At 36.5% G+C, this 18,615-nt stretch overlaps 2 protein-coding genes across 22 annotated transcripts in view; both read right to left on the bottom strand.

Annotated features, from left to right (window-relative positions):
- DYNLT5 (dynein light chain Tctex-type family member 5) overlaps window positions 1-6,493 on the bottom strand; it is a 32,511-nt gene extending 26,018 nt beyond the window's left edge. The window contains exons 1-2 of one of the 5 annotated variants that reach the window (XM_028163004.2): window positions 5,687-6,493; window positions 3,777-3,898 (exon numbers count right to left, since the gene is read on the bottom strand). In XM_028163004.2, coding sequence (XP_028018805.2) covers window positions 3,777-3,895 — 119 coding nt within the window. In that variant the 5' untranslated portion in view covers window positions 3,896-3,898; window positions 5,687-6,493. The other 4 variants (XM_028163008.2, XM_057530478.1, XM_057530471.1 and 1 more) reach the window with 4 other exon arrangements.
- Window positions 6,494-7,994: 1,501 nt separating this feature from the next.
- Window positions 7,995-18,615, bottom strand: part of SGIP1 (SH3GL interacting endocytic adaptor 1) — a 224,863-nt gene continuing 214,242 nt past the window's right edge. For all 17 annotated transcript variants that reach the window (XM_057530639.1, XM_057530689.1, XM_057530695.1 and 14 more), the window contains 3 exons: window positions 17,485-17,549; window positions 16,746-16,910; window positions 7,995-15,752 (listed from right to left, as the gene is read on the bottom strand). In XM_057530639.1, the coding sequence (XP_057386622.1) occupies window positions 15,730-15,752; window positions 16,746-16,910; window positions 17,485-17,549 (253 nt within the window). In that variant the 3' untranslated portion in view covers window positions 7,995-15,729. The remainder of the gene's footprint in view (window positions 15,753-16,745; window positions 16,911-17,484; window positions 17,550-18,615) is intronic.

Below are 18,615 nucleotides of genomic sequence, written 5' to 3'. Positions count from 1 at the left end.
GTTGGGATAGTAAAAACCAGCTTAAAGTGGTTTTTTTTTTAAAGAATAAAGCATAAAAATTACATCATAATGAAAACATAATTTACTTTAAAGAGACAAATCTAAAAACAATTAACAATAATTATATTGAATATAAATTCAATCTTCCTTTTACAATTCAGAAGGCACTTCAGGTATCCATTATGCCCAGGGATCAATGTTAAGCATTAGTTACTTCTATAGAAGACCACAGAGAAACCAAGAATGTGGATGAACTTATGCTGATATTATGCCACATCCAAGAAACTGCTTTCCAAGTAGGTCTACCTCCTATGCTTCTTTGCCCTCCTTATCAGAGTGTTTACTGTTATACAGGCCAATAAGTTCACAGTCTAATGAGAGAGATAGACAAGAAAACACCCAAATACAGTACCATGTAGAAGGCGAAAGCAGCAGGAGCAGAAAGGAAGAGCATCCGACCCAGTTGGAAGTGGAAGCGGTTGTAGTTGGGGAGTTATGAAACCGTGGGTTGCATCCATTTCACCTGCCTTTGCTAATCAAGGTTGTTTTAAGACTTGCACGTCCTCCAAGCGGTGCATAACCTAAACAATAAGATGTTTGCCCAAGTTATTGTTTAGGAACTTGGAGTCAGCTGCATCTAATTCGAGCTCAGCTGGTTAAGGCTGGATAGGACCACCGACCCTTCAACTGGGCAGACGCTAGTGTCCAATCAGTGAACTTTTAACATCAGAGGGCCCAAAACTCCACCCTCAGAATGTGCAGAGGGTTGTAGCCTAGAAACGTCTGTGCAGAACAACAATTACTGCATCTTTTCCCAATTACCTTTCCTCACCCTCTCCGTGCTCCCCACGCCTCATACCACCCTGCTTCTTTATTCTTTGTCCCATAAACTCCCAATCCCCTTGCCTTTGAGGAGGTGGATTTGAGATTTGTTCTCCTATCTCCTCGCTTGGCTGCCTTGCAAATGAACCCTCTTTGCTGCAAACCTCAGTGTATTAGCATTTTGGCTTGTCGTGCATCAGGCAAAATGAACTGTTTTGGAAACTGTGATAGAGAGCTTCTTGGAGAGTTGGAGATGGAGCTAAATTCTGAAGGAGGAAAAGAAGGAAGCCAGAGTGTAAGACGAGCATTCCAGACAAGGATACCCCATGGGAAAGCAACGTGAGTCAATGGCTGGAGGCAAGGCAGAGCACCGAGAGATTATAAATATGGAAGGTGGGAATGGCCCAAGAGTAGGATGCAAGCAGGATAGTGGGGAAGACGGAACTAGAGAAGAAGGCAAGAGTCTGTGGACTCTTTTGGCCATACTCATGATTTAGGACTGTATACTAATCCTTAAATTGTTCCTTGACCTATAAGTCTCAGCTATTTCATAGCAAAATGGTAAGAATGATGTCTACCTAGTAGGATTAATGCTGGGGAGATTAAATGCCATAATGTATTAGGTCCTCAATATACTTCAGCATATGCTTTATACTATTGAAATTAATCTATTCAAAAAATTGTTTTGAGATAACTTTCAAGTGAAAGGTATATGTTTTTCCAAAAAAACACTGCAAATTCAAAACAATGCTGCATTTGATAGCCATTAAGTTTTCAGAGTTTTTCTACTAGTTGAAGACCCATTTCAGGAAGGAGAATCACCCACACATTCTGGTCCCTGGCAAGGATGAAGACAATGGAAAATAAGTGGGAGGTAGGGTTAGGAGGCAGCCTCCTAAATGGCCTCTGCATTGCAAGAGTGCTTGGAATCTGTTCATTTGCTATTTAATAAAAAAGGTTCCAATAGAGGATCCATTCTGAATATTTTGTTTGAGAGTCCCTGTTTCTAATTTTGAAATATATCAAGATAATTATCACTTAAATGTATTTGTTAGTAAAAAACAATCTTTCCTCATGTGTTGCTAAAACTATTTTCGTGTTCTTGTTACCTTTTAATTTGTTTTTATACTTCACCAATAAAATAAGAGTGATCTTTAATTCTTCAGATGGGGCCATGTTCTGATTCTATATACATGACTTTCTAATTTGCTTTGAGAGGGAAGAAGTAAATGAAAATTATGCAAGTAGGGATGATAGTTTAGTTTTTGGATAAGAACAGTGCTTTTTAAATCATGGGACCAGGATTTATGTCAGATTATTATTATAATATTTGCTTCTAAAAAGTTGAATTTAAGCTAACAATTATTTTAAAATAATTAAAAAAAACTCTTACACTTAAATCTTGGAAATAGCAGCCAAAATGACTTAGGATCAGAAGCAAAAGCTATAGAGGTTAATTATTCTCCCAGCTTTACTTCTGATGTACACTGAGATTGCTACTCCTTTATATTTCCTATCTGTAAAAGAGAGAAATTGTACAGTACTCGTAATCCACAATCATCCAGGGTTGAAAAGTGGAATTTTGAGTAAGTGTATTAATACATTCTGAGAGCAGAACAATTTGGTTTCAGAATTCGAACGTAAATCTCTTCCAGTTCTTCTGGTCTCTGTTCCAACAGACACACCAGCTCCTGCTTCCCAATCATGGGGATTAATATGCTACATCTTTCTTTCTCTTTTTTTAAAAAATTAATTAATTAATTTTTGGCTGCGTTGGGTCTTCGTTGCTGCGCGCGGGCTTTCTCTAGTTGTGGCGAGCGGGGGGTTACTCTTCGTTGCAGTGCGCTGGCTTCTCATTGCGGTGGCTTCTTTTGTTGCCGAGCACGGGCTCTAGGCACGCGGGCTTCAGTAGTGTGGCTCGTGGGCTCTAGAGCGCAGGCTCAGTAGTTGCAGCGCACGGGCTTCGTTGCTCCGCGGCATGTGGGAACTTCCTGGACCAGGGCTTGAACCCGTGTCCCCGGCATTGGCAGGTGGATTCTTAACCACTGTACCACCAGGGAAGCCCTGCTACATCTTTCAATCGTGTAGAAACTTTTAAGAAGGAAAGTCTATAATATAAATTAATTGACCTCTGCATTGGGTAATTTGGTTTTCTTCCCGATGGCAGTCAAAAAAAATGCCATGAAAGTATTAAAAATTAATTCATCTTTTTTAGGAGAGCAAATGCAATATGTAGCAAGAGCCAAAAAATGTACTTATTATCCTTTGACCCACTAATTATACTTTGGGGAAGAAAACAATCAGAGACTTCTTATATAGTAAAAAATTTAAAAAGTGGAAACAAACTTAAAATGCTCAATGATTGGGGAACGGTTAGCTAACCCAGAATTATAAGCTGACAAAATATTTTATTATGCAACCATTTAAAAGCATATGCACAAAGACTATGAAAATACATTACAAAATTTGTTTAAAATAATGCTAAATGCATTGTATATGTACATATTGATTACAAAAATGCAAAAACGATGTATTCATATAATATTGAGGAGAAGAATTCAGGAGTCAATTAAGAAGTAGCTGGTCTACATTGCATATGACCTTCTTTTCAGTAGATGCTTTTTTGGGGTAGTCTCTGAAATAGTAAAAAATGCTGCTATGATCAACTTATCACTTAAATTTCCTTGTTCTTTTTCTCTTTCTTCTTTTTCTTGGTGCACAACACAGTGATTTAGTATTTCTGTACATTTCCAAATGATCACCATGATAAATCTAGTTACCATTTTTTCTCTTTCTTTTAAAAAATATGGTCCCCAAAGATGACCTAAACCTTGTACTTGCCCATTTTTCTCCCTTTTTATGTCCCAAAGGAAATGCGTTTTTTTCCTCCTGAAAAATATTATGAACCTGTTTATTCAATAATTGAGTTTGTTAATGGGCATCCAGTCACTCACTCTTTGGTGCGCCCACGAGGCTCTTTCCGCCGGAACTCATGGCTACTTAAAGAAGACACACTGCCCCTCTTCTTCAGTACATGAGCCGTTCTGTCTTTAGCAATGTCTGACATCATCATAACCTATGGAAGAAAACTTTTGTAACATACTGAACAAAAGATCTGAAAATATTTTAGTATAACACAGAGACTCATTCTAAATAAAGTACACAGATACTTTTTTTTTTAAGCATTTTTGAATAGGGAAGTGGGGTTTCCTTGAGTGATTTTTAGTATATGTTGTTATTCTGGTCAGTAGAACTGGAAATATGATGTAACTCTTTTTAAAAATATTTCAGAATTTATTTATAAGAAGTAGAGACTTCCTTTTTTGTTTTATTTTTATTTTTTTGGCTGCACTGCGTGGCATGCGGGATCTTAGTTCCCTGACCAGGGATGGAACCCGCACCCCCTGCAGTGGAAACACGGAGTCTTAACCACTGGACCACCAGGAAAGTCCCATCTGATAACTTTTATTTATGCAATAGCATACTTAATTCACACAAGCATATATTAAGCTGCAACAAAAATACTTAACTGCAGAAGAGGTTAAAGTCACTGAGAAATGATAGCCATATGTAGAAGAACGATATTATCCTACACCAGAAAACAATATTTTTATTGCCCCCCCCAAATTTAATCTCAATGATATTTTGCTAATTAACATTTGTTGTTGCTGCTATTACTTTAAAAATTAAGATGAGCTGCTTCTCCAAAGGGTATTTTTTTTTCAAGCAACAGTGATCTACTTTGTAAAGAGCAAACAGAATTTTTTTTAATAAACCACTTAATTGAGATAATATATCACACGATTCTCCCATTTAAAGTACACAATTCAATGGTTTTTAGTATATTCACAGACTTGTGCACCCAACACCAGCACCAATTTTAGAACATTTTCATCAACACAAGAGATAATCCCACCCCCCCATAAGCAGTCATTCCTCATTCCTGTCACCCCAGTCCCTGGTCACCACTGCTCTGCTTTCTGTCTCCATGGATTTACCTCTTTGGGTCATTTCATAGAAATGGAATCATTCAATATGCAAACAGAACTTTTAATGAAGTAATTTATTGGAAAACCTACCTCCTCTCACAAATGCTTGTGAAAAAGCTAGTAGTAGGAATGGACTTCCCAGAACTTGACTATAACTCTACTGCCCTATTGTCTACATACAAGTTTAGACATTCACTGGAATTATTTTATAATCTGTCAATCTGAGAGCCCTAACAGGGAGACACTGTGCTAGGCACTAAAATAGAACTAAAACAGTCCCTGCCTTCAAAGAGCTGGCAGTTGAAGTGGGTAGGGCAGACAAGAACACAGCCTAAAGCCCCAGTGTGATCAGTGTCAGGGCAGACAGAGGCAAAGGGTACTGAAGGGCACACAAATACAGCAGAGGTACTGTGTGTTAGGAAGCGAGGCAGTGTGGGGTGCGTGTGATTGTGGACCTGTGTGTGAGAGTGTGTGTACATGGGTGTGAGCATCTCTATGTGAGCATATGTCTCTGTGGGCATGTGCTTGTGTGTATGAGCATGAGTGTGTCCCCATGAGTGTGTGAGGCTGTGTGTATGAGTGAGTGTCTGTGTACATGAATGTGTGTGCCTGTGTGAGTGCCCACGTGAGCATCTCTTTGTGTGTATGAGTGATTATCTGTATACCTGTGTGCCTTTGTATGTCGGTGTGTGCACCTTTGTGTGTAATGTGTCTGTGCACTGAAGGCATGTGTGCTTTTGTGTTTGAGTGTGTCTGTGTACATGACTGTGTCTGTGTGAGCGTGTATATGTGTGGACAAGACATACTGATCCTGTTTAAGTGGGTCATTCAGGTTCCAACCTTAAAGTGACACAGATAGACCTCGGTCTGCTCACCTGTTTCCAAAGCTGCCCCGCAGGCCAGAATTGGGACTTGGAGGTCCAGAGGGGCTGAGGCCGCCGGTGTCGCCAGACCTCAGGCAGACTGCTCAGAACTCATGCTGCTCCACGATCCGACCGGGCTGGCCAGCTCTGCACTGGGCGTCACTGTAAAGCCGAGGCACACAGGCGGGCAGGGAACAAAAGGCCAGGACCCGCTTCCAGTTCCAAAAACTGGGGCCACTTTTTTCTTATTTCTTGGAGGGAGGAGGAATAAGGCATTAGAGAGAGAGGTCATGGACAAGGCAGGCAGGCCATTTCTAACACAGGGCCCTCTCCCCATAGGCCCCTCGATCCTCGAACTTGCCTTTTGCCTCAGTCAATCTTCTCTGCTCCTGCCCAGACGCGCTGCGGAGAGGGCACATTTATCTAAGGCAGGGCTGGAGATGCAGACGCGGCTCGGCCGGGGGCCTCCCAGACCACGGGCTCCTCCGCTGCCGGGACCAGCGCGGGGCGAGGAGGCTTCCCTCTGCCCGCGAATGCCCGCGCACTCCCCCTGGACTCCGCGGCCCGTCTCCAAGGTGACCTTCTCAAACAGAGTCCTTGGCCCGCCCCAGGCAGACATTGTAGTTGCGTAGTCCTGTGATCCGCCTAAGGAAGTGGAGGATCTCCTCGTCACTGCCCAGAGGGGGCTACCCTGAGCCTGGCTGTGCCTTGGGATGGCCGCGAGCTGGAGAGAAGCCGAGTCATTCTATAGCGAGGGGGACATCTGGGAACTCAAGGGGCAGCCCTGGGAGCCTTCATCAGTTTCCTTTTGCAGATGTCAGGGGCAGGAGTGGGAAATGTTGCCGGTTCCTAGGACGGGAAATGCGAGGTACAGAGAGAAAGGAAAGCACTCCCTTCCCTTCCCCCGACCCCTGATGCTGCCTTCCACCACCCCAAGGCACAGATGGTTGATAATAGAGCTCACATGTACCAGGTACTGGCAAACAGTTTTAGTTTTATCTAGTCCTCCCAATAACTCTTTCAAGAAAGCATTGTTGGGACTTCCCTGGTGGCACAGTGGTTAAGAATCCGCCTGCCAATGCTGGGGACACGAGTTCGAGCCCTGGTCCCGGAATATCCTACATGCCAAGGAGCAACTAAGCCCGTGCGCCTAACTACTGAGCCCGCTCTCTAGAGCCCGTGAGCCACAACTACTGAAACCCGAGCGCCTAGATCCCAGGTTTCGCTACAAAATAATGCACCACAACGAAGAGTAGCCCCCGCTCGCTGCAACTAGAGAAAGCCCACGCGCAGCAAGGAAAACCCAACGCAGCCAAAAATAAATAAATAAATAAAGCAAATTAAAAAAAAAAAAAAAAAAGAAAGCGTTGTTAGTCCTTTACAGATTTAGAGAATTGAGATTCTGAGATATTGAATAATATGCCCAGGGCCTCTTGGAACTCATAGGCTTATCTTTTGGACATTACAAACTTTCACGTTACACTTTCCTTGACACCACTCTCCCCAATCCTTAAAGTTTAAGATTTGAAATGGAGACTGTTTGGGGTTGAGAATCCACCTGACATAACTAATAGCCCCTTCCTCCTTAATAACTATCCCTCTTCTAACCCCAGAGCCCTTCCCCCAACCCAAAGCAAACAAAACCAGACCCTGAAGGGACCTTCACATAGTGGGCAATCATTGGAGATAGAAAAAGATGGTGCCCTAAGCACTTAGCTTGGTGCATGTCCATTAATGAGTGCTCAGTGCAGCTAGAATTGGCTGTCAATAGCAATACATCTGGATAATGGTAGAGCGCATAAGGATTAGGATCGCATTGGAGAAAGAGCATTAACATTTTCTGGCCCGTCTCAATCCCTATTCACATAAAAATAAGAACAGGAAAGGATTGTTGACTATTTACTATATAATAGTTAGGAATTGTTAGGTGACTGATAAATATTATCTCATTGAATCTGTTCAGTGACCCTAGGATAAGGGGATAGTAACTCTATTTTTTTTTAAGATAAGGAAATGAAGAATCATTGAGTAACATGCTCAAGACCCTAGTTAAATTATAGAATGAGATTTGTCCAACTCTAAAGCCCTTGCACCGTGCCAGACCTTCTGCCCACCATGCCCACCCTAAATATGCAACGAAGTTTTCCAGAAATGTGGTAAAACTTTAAGAGGCTGGTAATAAAAGAGGTTCACAACTCAACTTATTTTTATGTTCTTCATTTATTTTCCAGAAAAAAATCACATTTAAGTAGTAACTTACTTATATATTTGATCTTGTTCTCAAGTATAATTAAACTTTGTCCTGCAATGGGAACCCTAGTTGCAGTAATGTGCCATGATAAACAATTGCATATTCAGGATTCTGTGAAATGGGTGATTGAGAAAATTATGAAGGCAAAAACACTTGTAAAAATCATTATTTACAAAAAATGATATCCACACCTTTTCTCATTTATAAGGCAAGTAACATTAAAATGTTCTCATGATTATCTTCAAGAAGTCAATATTACACATTCATATCACCATTGTTCATCAGAGAGCTTTGGGAAGTTCTGTGAAGGAACAAACCCTTGCTTCATTTTGCTGGTTTTTTTCTTGAGCACGGCACATAAGCAGTAAAGATTTCATCACAGCTATGAGAATTAAGTATTCTCTATTGAATTACACATGTAGGAAAAAGAGCCAGCCATCAACATTTTAACTAATTTTAAAAGTATATTTGAGTATTTTACCCCAGAGTTGTTTTTTTTTAATAAATATTTTATGCTCAAGGTATTTTGTGAAAATATGTACTCCATCCAAGGTCATAAAGACATTGTTTACTTTTGCTACAAAGATCATGGAGGACTCTAAATAAAAGCTACCACCAACTCAAAGTATACACTGACAGCATTTTCTTTAAGAAAGACAGCTGACTGAATTTTATTACCTTTAGAAATACAACAAAATTTCTGAGATTCTTTTCCTAGTTTCTCTTATTGTTAAAAGTACAAAACAAAAAAAAAATCAACGCCTTCCATTGCCATTTAGTAGGCACAGAATTAACATTTGATCATTTCATTCATACAGATCTTTTCCTACGTAAAGTGAAAAAATAATCCTTTGTATATTGAAACCCAATACTCTTCAAACAGTTTAAAAAGCCAGCTCTACAAATGACTGCTTGGCCTGTAGTGAAGTCCTACTTATACATGAGATTAGCACATCATACCAACACTTGGCTTTTTCAGGAAAAATTATTCAGCAGCAATTTTCCAACTCCCTTAGACTGAGAGAGAGACACAGGAAGAGAGAGAAAACAGGGGCCAGTCTCTCTCACGCATATCCATTTAACAAAGCAAGAGCTAAATGCTGAGCTGCAAAACCACAGCTATAAAAATTATCATCCTATCATCTCATAAGGAAAAGAAAAAACCTGGCTTTGGACCTTGATCCCAGTGATAGCCATTTGGTGTATTTTTAAAAAATATTTTAAAGTAATGATGTATGAATAACACTAAAATTTGTTTTGCCAAAAGAAAAGAAAAGAAACTGTCATTGAAGTAATATACAGCTGAACAAATGAGATGGAATTAACATTTGCATGATATACTCATTCAATGGAATGTTTTAAAATGATAAATGGCTTATGATTCATCAAGCTGATTCAGAAACTCTGAATGAATTAAAAATTGAACTCTACTTAGAGAAATGTAAAGTGATTCAGCTTTACTCTTTTCTGTCTGATAACAGACAGTTTACCCAGGAATTACTAAAGGAACTTTGTTGATTTTTTGTGAAAACAATTGATTTGCAAAATAAAGCAAAGCAAACAAGAACTGTGTAATGCTCATTGTGTAGAGTCCTGCAAAATCTATACTAAATAGTGCATTTTTCTTAGGTTTAACTGAAATGTTTTTCATATAATTTCTAACAAGATTATGTAAAAACGTAGTCAGCATCAATCCATCATGATTCAATTTCTTAAAGTGTTTAGATAAAGTATTACCAAAGATTGTTCACTAGTATTAATTCTACTCTGTAAAGAAATTTGGACCATCTTCAACAGATAGCAGCATGATGTGATGGCCATAAATGCAGATCCTAAAAATAATGCTTAAGAATTTAAAATAGTAAAACAATTTTATTGTTTTGTTTTGAATACTTTAGGTAATAAAGTTAAATTCACTAAAATATACTTATGAAATTTAAAGTAGATACTAAATCATTTAAAGTGGCAGAAATTTTCCTTAGAGTTAAAACAAAAACCCAGAAGCATCTTTCCAAAGCATTCTTGGTTATATTATTTGAAATTGCTGAAAGATATGTAAACCGGTGTTAAAAAGAAAACTTTTCTAAAGTTTCTTCAAGATGTGTTTAGAAAAAAAAGTGTTTTCCTGATCCAAAACTTTCTTAAGCTTCATTAAAACACTAACATTTATTATCAATGTCCAAGGAGTGGGTTGGGACTATGGTCTAGGATCATTTATTCTCAGACCACAATGAACATTTGCCAGAAGCAGTAGTCCTGAACATGATTTGGAAAACACTGGAATACAGTGAATGAAGTAGAATTACCCTTATTTTCTTTTGCCAATTAAGGGACACATAAAAATATATTTGCTTTTCATTGAAACATCTTTTCTTATAAGGTTAAAGATGTATTTAGAACAGGCAATGTACTGCACTAGAGATAGAAGGAGACGATTAGAAATACTATAAATCAAAGGAAAAATAACATTAGAAGTTAAGCCTAGAGAATAAGTTACTATACCCATGGTGAATGTCAACAAGGAGGTGACTTTCTCTCCTAGGAATACTCATTTTGGATAGACATCAGATATTAAACATGAGGGACAGTCAAGAGGTCTGACCATGGTCAACTCAATAGACCCTAAAATTTGATCTTCTTTCAAGAAGGATATTTGATATTCAGTTAGATATTTAAAATGCAGCTCTAGCCTATAGAAGATTACAGAACATCAAAGAAATAGAAATGCTAATGGGTTTTGTTTTTAATATTTGGAGACTTAAACATTGCACTCCTATCTCATTTTTCCTCCATACATTCCACAAAAAGTAATGTAATGGTAGCCATGTTTGATTCACAAATGAGCAAATGGCATTCAACTACTGTTTGCTGAATGAAAAAAAAAAAATGGAAGGAGCAGGAAAACACAATAAAGCCTGAAGAGAGAAGTGCACATAGTAAAGGAGGTGGGGTGGGTCATCAGAACAGTCTCTTTAATCAGTGTAACAAAGATTGACTTGTTCATTCATATCAACAATTTAATTTGACTCATTTTAAGGAAACATCATGTTGACAACTTTTAAAGCGATATTTAGAGATCGCCCTAATTTTGATACCATAAAAAAATTATGCTTCCATTTAAAAAAAATTGTTGACCAGAAAACCATGTAGCAAAATGAATACATTTACATTGAATGGGATTTTGCTCAAATGCACAATCTTTTAGAAAAAAGAAAGTTAAAAAAAAAACAAAAAACAAGAAACCACAAACGCATCTCCTTAGTAGATATAGGCACATTTTACCGTGTCATTCAACTTTAACTGACAGACTGTGATTATTTTGAGGAAAAAAAAAAGCAAAAATGAAAGCAATTGGTGCAACTCTTTTGGAATGACAGTAGTCCGTGCTTATAAAGCAGCCAATTCAAAGGCCTACAAAATAAACAGTGTCAGCTCACAAGTTAGATGTCTGTGTCCCTTGCAGGAAGGGAGCCATGTTTTAGGACATTTTATGTGGAATGAATGACAGCTTGCAGCCTCCCTACTTCTTCTTTTAATCTTTTAAGACACTGACAAAAAGGACAGAAAAATGACAATGAGAGAATGCATTTCAGGCCAGTTTGAGATAGCATAAAAGAATTCTAAGGAAAAGAGGAATTTTCCTAGAAAAATCTCTCTACCTTTTTTTTTTCTTCAAGATTGTAGGAAGCTAAGTGAACTGAATGAAAAAATAAGCTCACTAGAAAAATGGTATTCAAGTGATAATTGAATGTGTAAAATCTGATGAAATGTCAGAACTAAGAAGTATTTGAGAGATCTACTAGGGCAGTGATTCTCAAATTTTGGGTGCTTGTCAAAATACATATTCTTAAACCCCACTCCTACAGATTTATTTATTCAATATCAATTTATTGATGCCCACTATGTTCTAGGCTCTGGGGATATAGTGGTAACTAAGCCAAAATCATTTCCCTCGTTAAATAAATGATAATAAAAGTGGTCCACAAATCATGCTTTGAGAAACATATCCTTTTCCAACAATTTTGCTTTTGGAATTATCCTTATTTTGGTATTAATTTTTCATAGCACCTTTTACCTGGGTATTTAAGTGGAATATGTATAGTAAAATAAAATAGAAGAGTTCATTTCCCAGAATGAACAAGTAAAACAGGTCAAGGGCTCCCACTGCTGTCAAGATAACTGGGTTACTTCCAGCTGCTGTGTCACTTTGGGCAAATTATTAATTTGTTTAAGCCTCAATGTCACCATTTGTAAAACACTAATTAAAAAGATTATCTACCATTTGGGGGTTGATATAAAGATTAAGTGAGCTAACATCTATAGTGACTGGTACATGGTAAGCACTCAAGAGAATATCAATTTTTATTGTATATCAATTACTATGATTGTACAAGTTTCTTTTAAAGCCCCCAAAGGTGGATCTCTCTGAGTCAACTAGAACCATGGTACTTCTGAGGTGGGAGAAGCTTTATAGATCACGGCTGTGTTATTATGGTATTTAAACAGTGCTCTGGAGGACCAGATTTAAACTGCTGGAGGAACTCCTTCATTGCTCTGAGCTATTTTGCCTAACAGGATTCCATGTGCAATTTTAGTAGAAAAAAGTTTGGCTGTTAAGAAAAGCTTGGAAACCACTGTCAATCTCAACTCCTCATTCTAAAGATGAGAAATTAAAGAGGGCTATGATTTGTCCAAGGTCACACAGCAAGAGTTAGTGGTAGAGCTAATGTAGTTACTAGACTTCTTTGAAATGAATATTTGGAAATGGAAATATGAGTAATTATGGCCTCAAACACTTTGCAGATTGAGATTCAGTAAAAATACATAAAAACAAAAATAAAACAACTGTAGTTTGACTCTCTGGAGGGGATGGTTCCTCTCTAGTCACTTGAAACCATTTGAAATGTGGACATTCTTTCTTTACAGGTGAAATGTACTTCCAGATACTATGCAGTGAATTTTCATTTTGGCTGTACGTGTAGAGAAGAATAGAGCTTTAAAAATAATTTAAAATTTAATTGTTTGGAATTGTATGTTCCAATTATGCTAAAATTCAGACTAATTCTTAACAAAAATTTATTTTTAAAAATAACATGAAAATATGGAATTTATTTGAAAAAAATATTTCCCATGTTGCAAAATAAAGCATTCATACTTTCTATCTTGTTAGAGCAGAATCTTTTTTAATCATAATGCTCAGGAAATGGTGTTCTGGTTAATGAGAACCCTTTCTTTTTATTTCAACCCTTGGTATTGAAAATCTAAATATGTACTAGCTCATTTTGTTTTAGGAATTGATAATGAATCTGCCTTAATGTTTCTTTTATAATTGCATTGTCTAGGATCATTTTTCCTAACACAAATTCTTATTGTACAGTACTGTGGATACAGGAGTAACAGGAGATTATAAACTACAAGATTAAAAAAAACCCACCAAAATCTAAATCCCTGATATGAGTTTATTGTGTTATTATTTGACCTATTTTCTGAAAGAAGAAGGGATATATTCTCTATGAAGGTTCTGGTTATTCAATAATAATAATAATAATAATTCAAAATTAATAATTTTGAAATCTCTGACTTTCATTCTGTTTCATAAAGACCAATTATGGAATCATAGGATATCTTCATAGTTTCAAATTTAGTGCCTAGAGACATTAGAATAATGTTAGAGATCATTGTAATCTGTTTTAAATTACATTATATATCAACCAAATTATTCTATGAAAAGAAAACCCTTGTGTTTAATTACTAATTCACTCTAGAAAGATATAAAATAAAATAAGATATAATGAGCAAGACATGAGAACCAATAATATTTATACACTTTTAATATGCTTTGTGTTAATATTCAATATGTTTTCTCATGAATTGATTTCTTAAAAACACATTTTTATATTCATATGCTGGATAATTCTCAATTTTCTGCTACTTACTCTCCATTGGTTTCAGTGTCTGAAATTTCCCCGTGTTTCATGGGATTTAAAAGTTTGCATTTACTATTTTGGTTACAAAATCAAATTGAATATCTTTACTTAAAGTGAGTTTATTACTTACTTGTTCAAAGAACTTCAACACCAGAGACTGCTTGGCGAGCCAATTGAGAGTTGTTTGAACAGTAAGAATTCTTCTAAGGTAAAACAGGTCATTTTGAACATTCTCTTGGTAGCAAGCACTGATTGAGAAGTACAAATATTAATTTAAAAAGTTTCACTATAAACAATTGCCAGTCACAATCTCACTTTAAATGTAAGACTTACAAAATTTAATTTGATTCTAAAATTTAAAGGGGCTAAAGGTTCTTTGTCAAGTATGAATGAATGTAAAATAAAATTTATCAACTAATGATGAATATAACAACTTAATAATTATAGTTATTTAATTGTATAACCTAGAGTAGGAATTAGCTTATGTTTAAAATAGGTTCTATGACTTAAAGGAAAATTCATGTTTTCAGATTGTAATGAAGGAAGGTTTTACAACTGGGACCCCTGAAGAAGAGCTTCTTCATCCTGAATTCCCATATTATGAGGCCAGACTGAGTAATTACAGTTTTTATTATACCTTGCAACAATGAAATCATAACATACATTTTCTATAACTCTCTTTTTGATTCCCCAAGAATGGCAAAGATTTATAGTTACATACAATGAATCTTATCCAAAAGGAAATTTATTGCACAATAATGTGGTTAGAATTTGATTTATAAAGCTTATTTTTTCCTTCCCAAATGATATAAATGATGACAATTAAAATTCTCCTTCTGGTTTAAGTAGGGGACTAAAATCTTTTTTTTCTGGGATATTTAGACTCAGTGTTTTGGTTCCTATTGGTAAAGAGGAAGATGCTTGGTACCATTCCCCATGCTGGATGGGAGGCATTCTCTGTTTAGAGTTATTGTGCAAAAGTTGTTAACCAGTTCAACCATGGGAATTCTTGAAATTTTAAAATCACAATTTTGGTTTTAGTCTGATTATTCAGTAATCGCCACATCTGCTAAACTGTGGAGAGGGGGGAAGTAGTTAAGACTTCGACATCTTCTTTACTCTTGATTATAATTTCATAAACTTTAAATATGAATTGCTTTCCCTTTTTACACAAGTTATAAAAATAAGAGGCCCTGTTTACACAGTTTGCATTTTTATGAAATTTGCAGTTTGAAAAAAAAGCTTTTTAAAAAGTGGCAATTAATGCTTTTCTTTGAATATGCGCATGTACCTTAGAATTTTTATTTTTTCTGAAATAGCTTCTGACTTTAACCCACTAAATATTTGAAGATAGAATTTTTATTTAGCACTAGAGTAAAACATACTAAGGACCGAAGAAAAGGAAGTTTTTTTCTGGTTCCACTGAATTGTCTTTGTGTGTGGCACCCCCTTATGACAGCTATCAATATTATATTTAAATTTTATATATTGACAAAATGCAATCTACCTCTGTAAGCATTGTGCCATTCAACAGTACTACTATTAAATTTACATACCACAGTTTAAATTACATCCATTTCAGGAATGGTAAAATGCTAAAACTCAAGTATAACTGCCTTACTGGAATGAGTACAATTTACAAATACAATAATTACATTTTAAAACCATTAACAATATTACACCTAGAAGTAAATACTGTAGGACTGGTCATCATGGTATTGTGTGAGGGAAATCATTGCTGAAAGTCATTGACATTTCCAGCAGATATATCCCAAGTGCAGATTTTGGTTTGTTTTCATCAAACCAAAATTAAAACCTGTTTCTCATACAGTAGTTCTCCATTATATGAATCCTCCAAATCCTTGCATAAGATTTTATTAGTTATCTGCCAAGTATTTTCCTGCAAAATAAAACAACATATCAACGGGTTACCTGCTAGTTCTATAAGGTGGTTATTATGTGGGTAACATTTCTATTCTTCCTGCCCTACTCCTAGAAGCCAAATACTATGGAATTGAAGGGTACAATACTAACATAAAATACATAAAGTTTATTAAGTTTTCAACTTTCCAGACCAGCTAGTTGCCTTTTCACATTTCCATATAGGAATGCTTTGCAGAGGTTTGGGTTTTGCCCAGAAAAGCTTGGAAGATTTGTTCCTGGACATGAGAATCCAACTTCTTATAGAAAGAGTAACCATATAATTACTTTCCACCCTGGGCCATTTTTGAGAACAAAAGGGGTGTAGTTAATAACTACATCAGTACGGCAGACATAAAAACCAGGATGTATTCCAACAAATCATTGACAAAGATAATCACCTTAATATTGGGGAATCCCCACCAATAAACTCTCGTGTGTGCCAAAAACCTGTCTCATGATCACAATTCAGCTCTAGGCAACCAGTTCTGATCTCTGGTCTAGACTTTTTAATGTGCTATTAAAGTGAAGATGGATCCTCTTAGATCTCAGCTAAGCCTAGACAAGTCTAAAATCTATGAAGACCTGCTGAAGAAAAAAAGTTTTCAGGTAAGAGATAAATTCAAAATTAGCATTTATCTTGCTTGTCAATGTAACAAAAGTAGGATTTACCCCCATTAACCTCAGTGTACACACCTATATAATGGGAATGACAGGTCAGTACCATATAAGAAATAGCCAGAGCCATGATAAGTATCCAGGACCTTCCTAATTTCTGATTCCCAGTTTCATTGTCCTATTTTTACTTCATTCAACAATTGGTTTGCTTTCTGATTGTGATGGGAAATGGGGGTTGGGAGTGGGGAAGAAGAGGAGGAAGATGATCAGAAAATCACAGCCTATTCCTTCTTAAGGAAGAGTAGCTAAGGCAACATTATTGCTTGCAAATGAAACTCACAAGATACCCACTTACCTGCAGCAAACCTTTTCTTGATGAGTGAAAATCTATACCCTGCTCCAACAAGTTCAATGTCACAGCCAGAAAGGGTGCTTCCTTCACTTGTAAACTGCACAACCAATGGGGAAGGTTTGCTTGGGCCTTCAGATAACTGAAATCTTGCCAATAAAGAGCCCACTCCTACAAAAAGAGTATTATTACGAGATAACAGTCAACAGAACATTCTGGATATAACTTTGGAAATTGTATTCAAAGTTAATGTGCAAAATCGAACTTACTAGAAAGTAGTATATGTTTCAGTATAAATAGAATAAAATTTATCATTAAATATTATTGACGACTTTTTTGCACACTGATAAAAATGTAATTCAGCCAAATGGTACTTCAAAATTTGGAAGCATGCTGCTTGGAAGGCAATGTATTTTCCAGCTTATGATTAATATCAGAGGAAAGTGAAAAATATCTAACTATCAGGGAGTGTGAGATCTGATACAGAATGGAAATATGCCTCATTAAAAGCTCTTCTCTGCTTAAAGTATGGTCTGTTTGATGTGGGGTCTTGGGCAGAAAAGAGGTAGCAGAGGATTCATTGAAGAACTATTTTCTTTTATTGGTTAAAATAAGTATATACCAAAGTGAACTGAAATATTTTGCTTACTTTTAGTGCTAAATGTATTTTGGTTAATAGTTTTCTAATATCTGAAAGTTATTTCAGCTTTATATATTAAATAAAATAAGCCTGTGATTACATTACCTCCATTTTCTGACTTCTGAGAAATATCAGGAATCTTCCACAATATTCTGTGCTGTTCAGCATTCCTAAAAATAAAGTAGGTAAAAGACTTTTTCATATGCAAGGGTTTTTGTTTAATGGATGTCATATTTTTCCAGATAGTGTTAATAAAAATGATCTTAAAAATTTTAGCTACAATTAAAGCATTATCTATATCTATCTATCATCTATCTATCCATTCCTTCCTCTTTCCCTCCCTCCTTCCATCTATCTATCTATCTATCTATCTATCTATCTATCATCCATTCCTTCCTCTTTCCCTCCCTCCCTCCTTCTATCTATCTATCTATCTATCTATCTATCTATCTATCTATCTATCCCTTCCTCCTTCCCTCCCTCCTTCCATCTATCTATCTATCTATCTATCTATCTATCTATATCTATCTATCTATCTATCTATCCCTTCCTCCTTCACTCCCTCCTTCTATCTGTCTATCCATCCATCCATCTATCCATTCATCCATACATAAATACTCTCCTTTCTCTTTCCTTATTGTAACTAGTCACAAAACTGTCAGAGAGATAAACATTTAGAGGACAATGCAGTTAAATTTTTTTTTAAACACATCTACTGAATAAATAGATGGGAAGTGTTAGTTGATCAATTAATTCAGATAATTTAAATTGGAGCTGTCACATGGCTGACATTCTTTTTTTTTTTTCTTTTTTAATGTTCTACTTTTTGCTTCTAACAATCATATGGAAAAACTGGAGTATTTTTCCTTAGGAGAAAAGGCTTTTTTTAACAGCTGCTAGTGGTACTCAGTGTCTATTCTGTTTCTGTTCCCATACCTTCTCTAGTGTGCCTTTGAATAGTCCAGAGGCTGCAAAATGAAACTCAAGACTCCCTTGTAATTAGGGTCTTAGATGCAGATTAGGGTCCATCAGTTATAGGTACTACTTGAGATCTGGAGGACAGAAGGGAGGCACAGGCCATTTTCCTGATGATTTGGGGCTGTTTTCTGCTGGTCAGGAGCCTAACCGATGTGGGGATCTTGTTAAACAGTGCTCCAGTCCAGTCTCAGTTTTGTAGTTGTTGAGAAGCAGCGTAGGCTGTGCCAGTAGGAGCTTTCTTATCCTTGGATTCTCATG

This window comes from Balaenoptera acutorostrata, chromosome 1 (genome assembly GCF_949987535.1).
Source record: "Balaenoptera acutorostrata chromosome 1, mBalAcu1.1, whole genome shotgun sequence".
NCBI classification, from domain to species: Eukaryota; Metazoa; Chordata; class Mammalia; order Artiodactyla; family Balaenopteridae; genus Balaenoptera; species Balaenoptera acutorostrata.
This window is presented reverse-complemented; position numbering and strand designations above follow the sequence as displayed.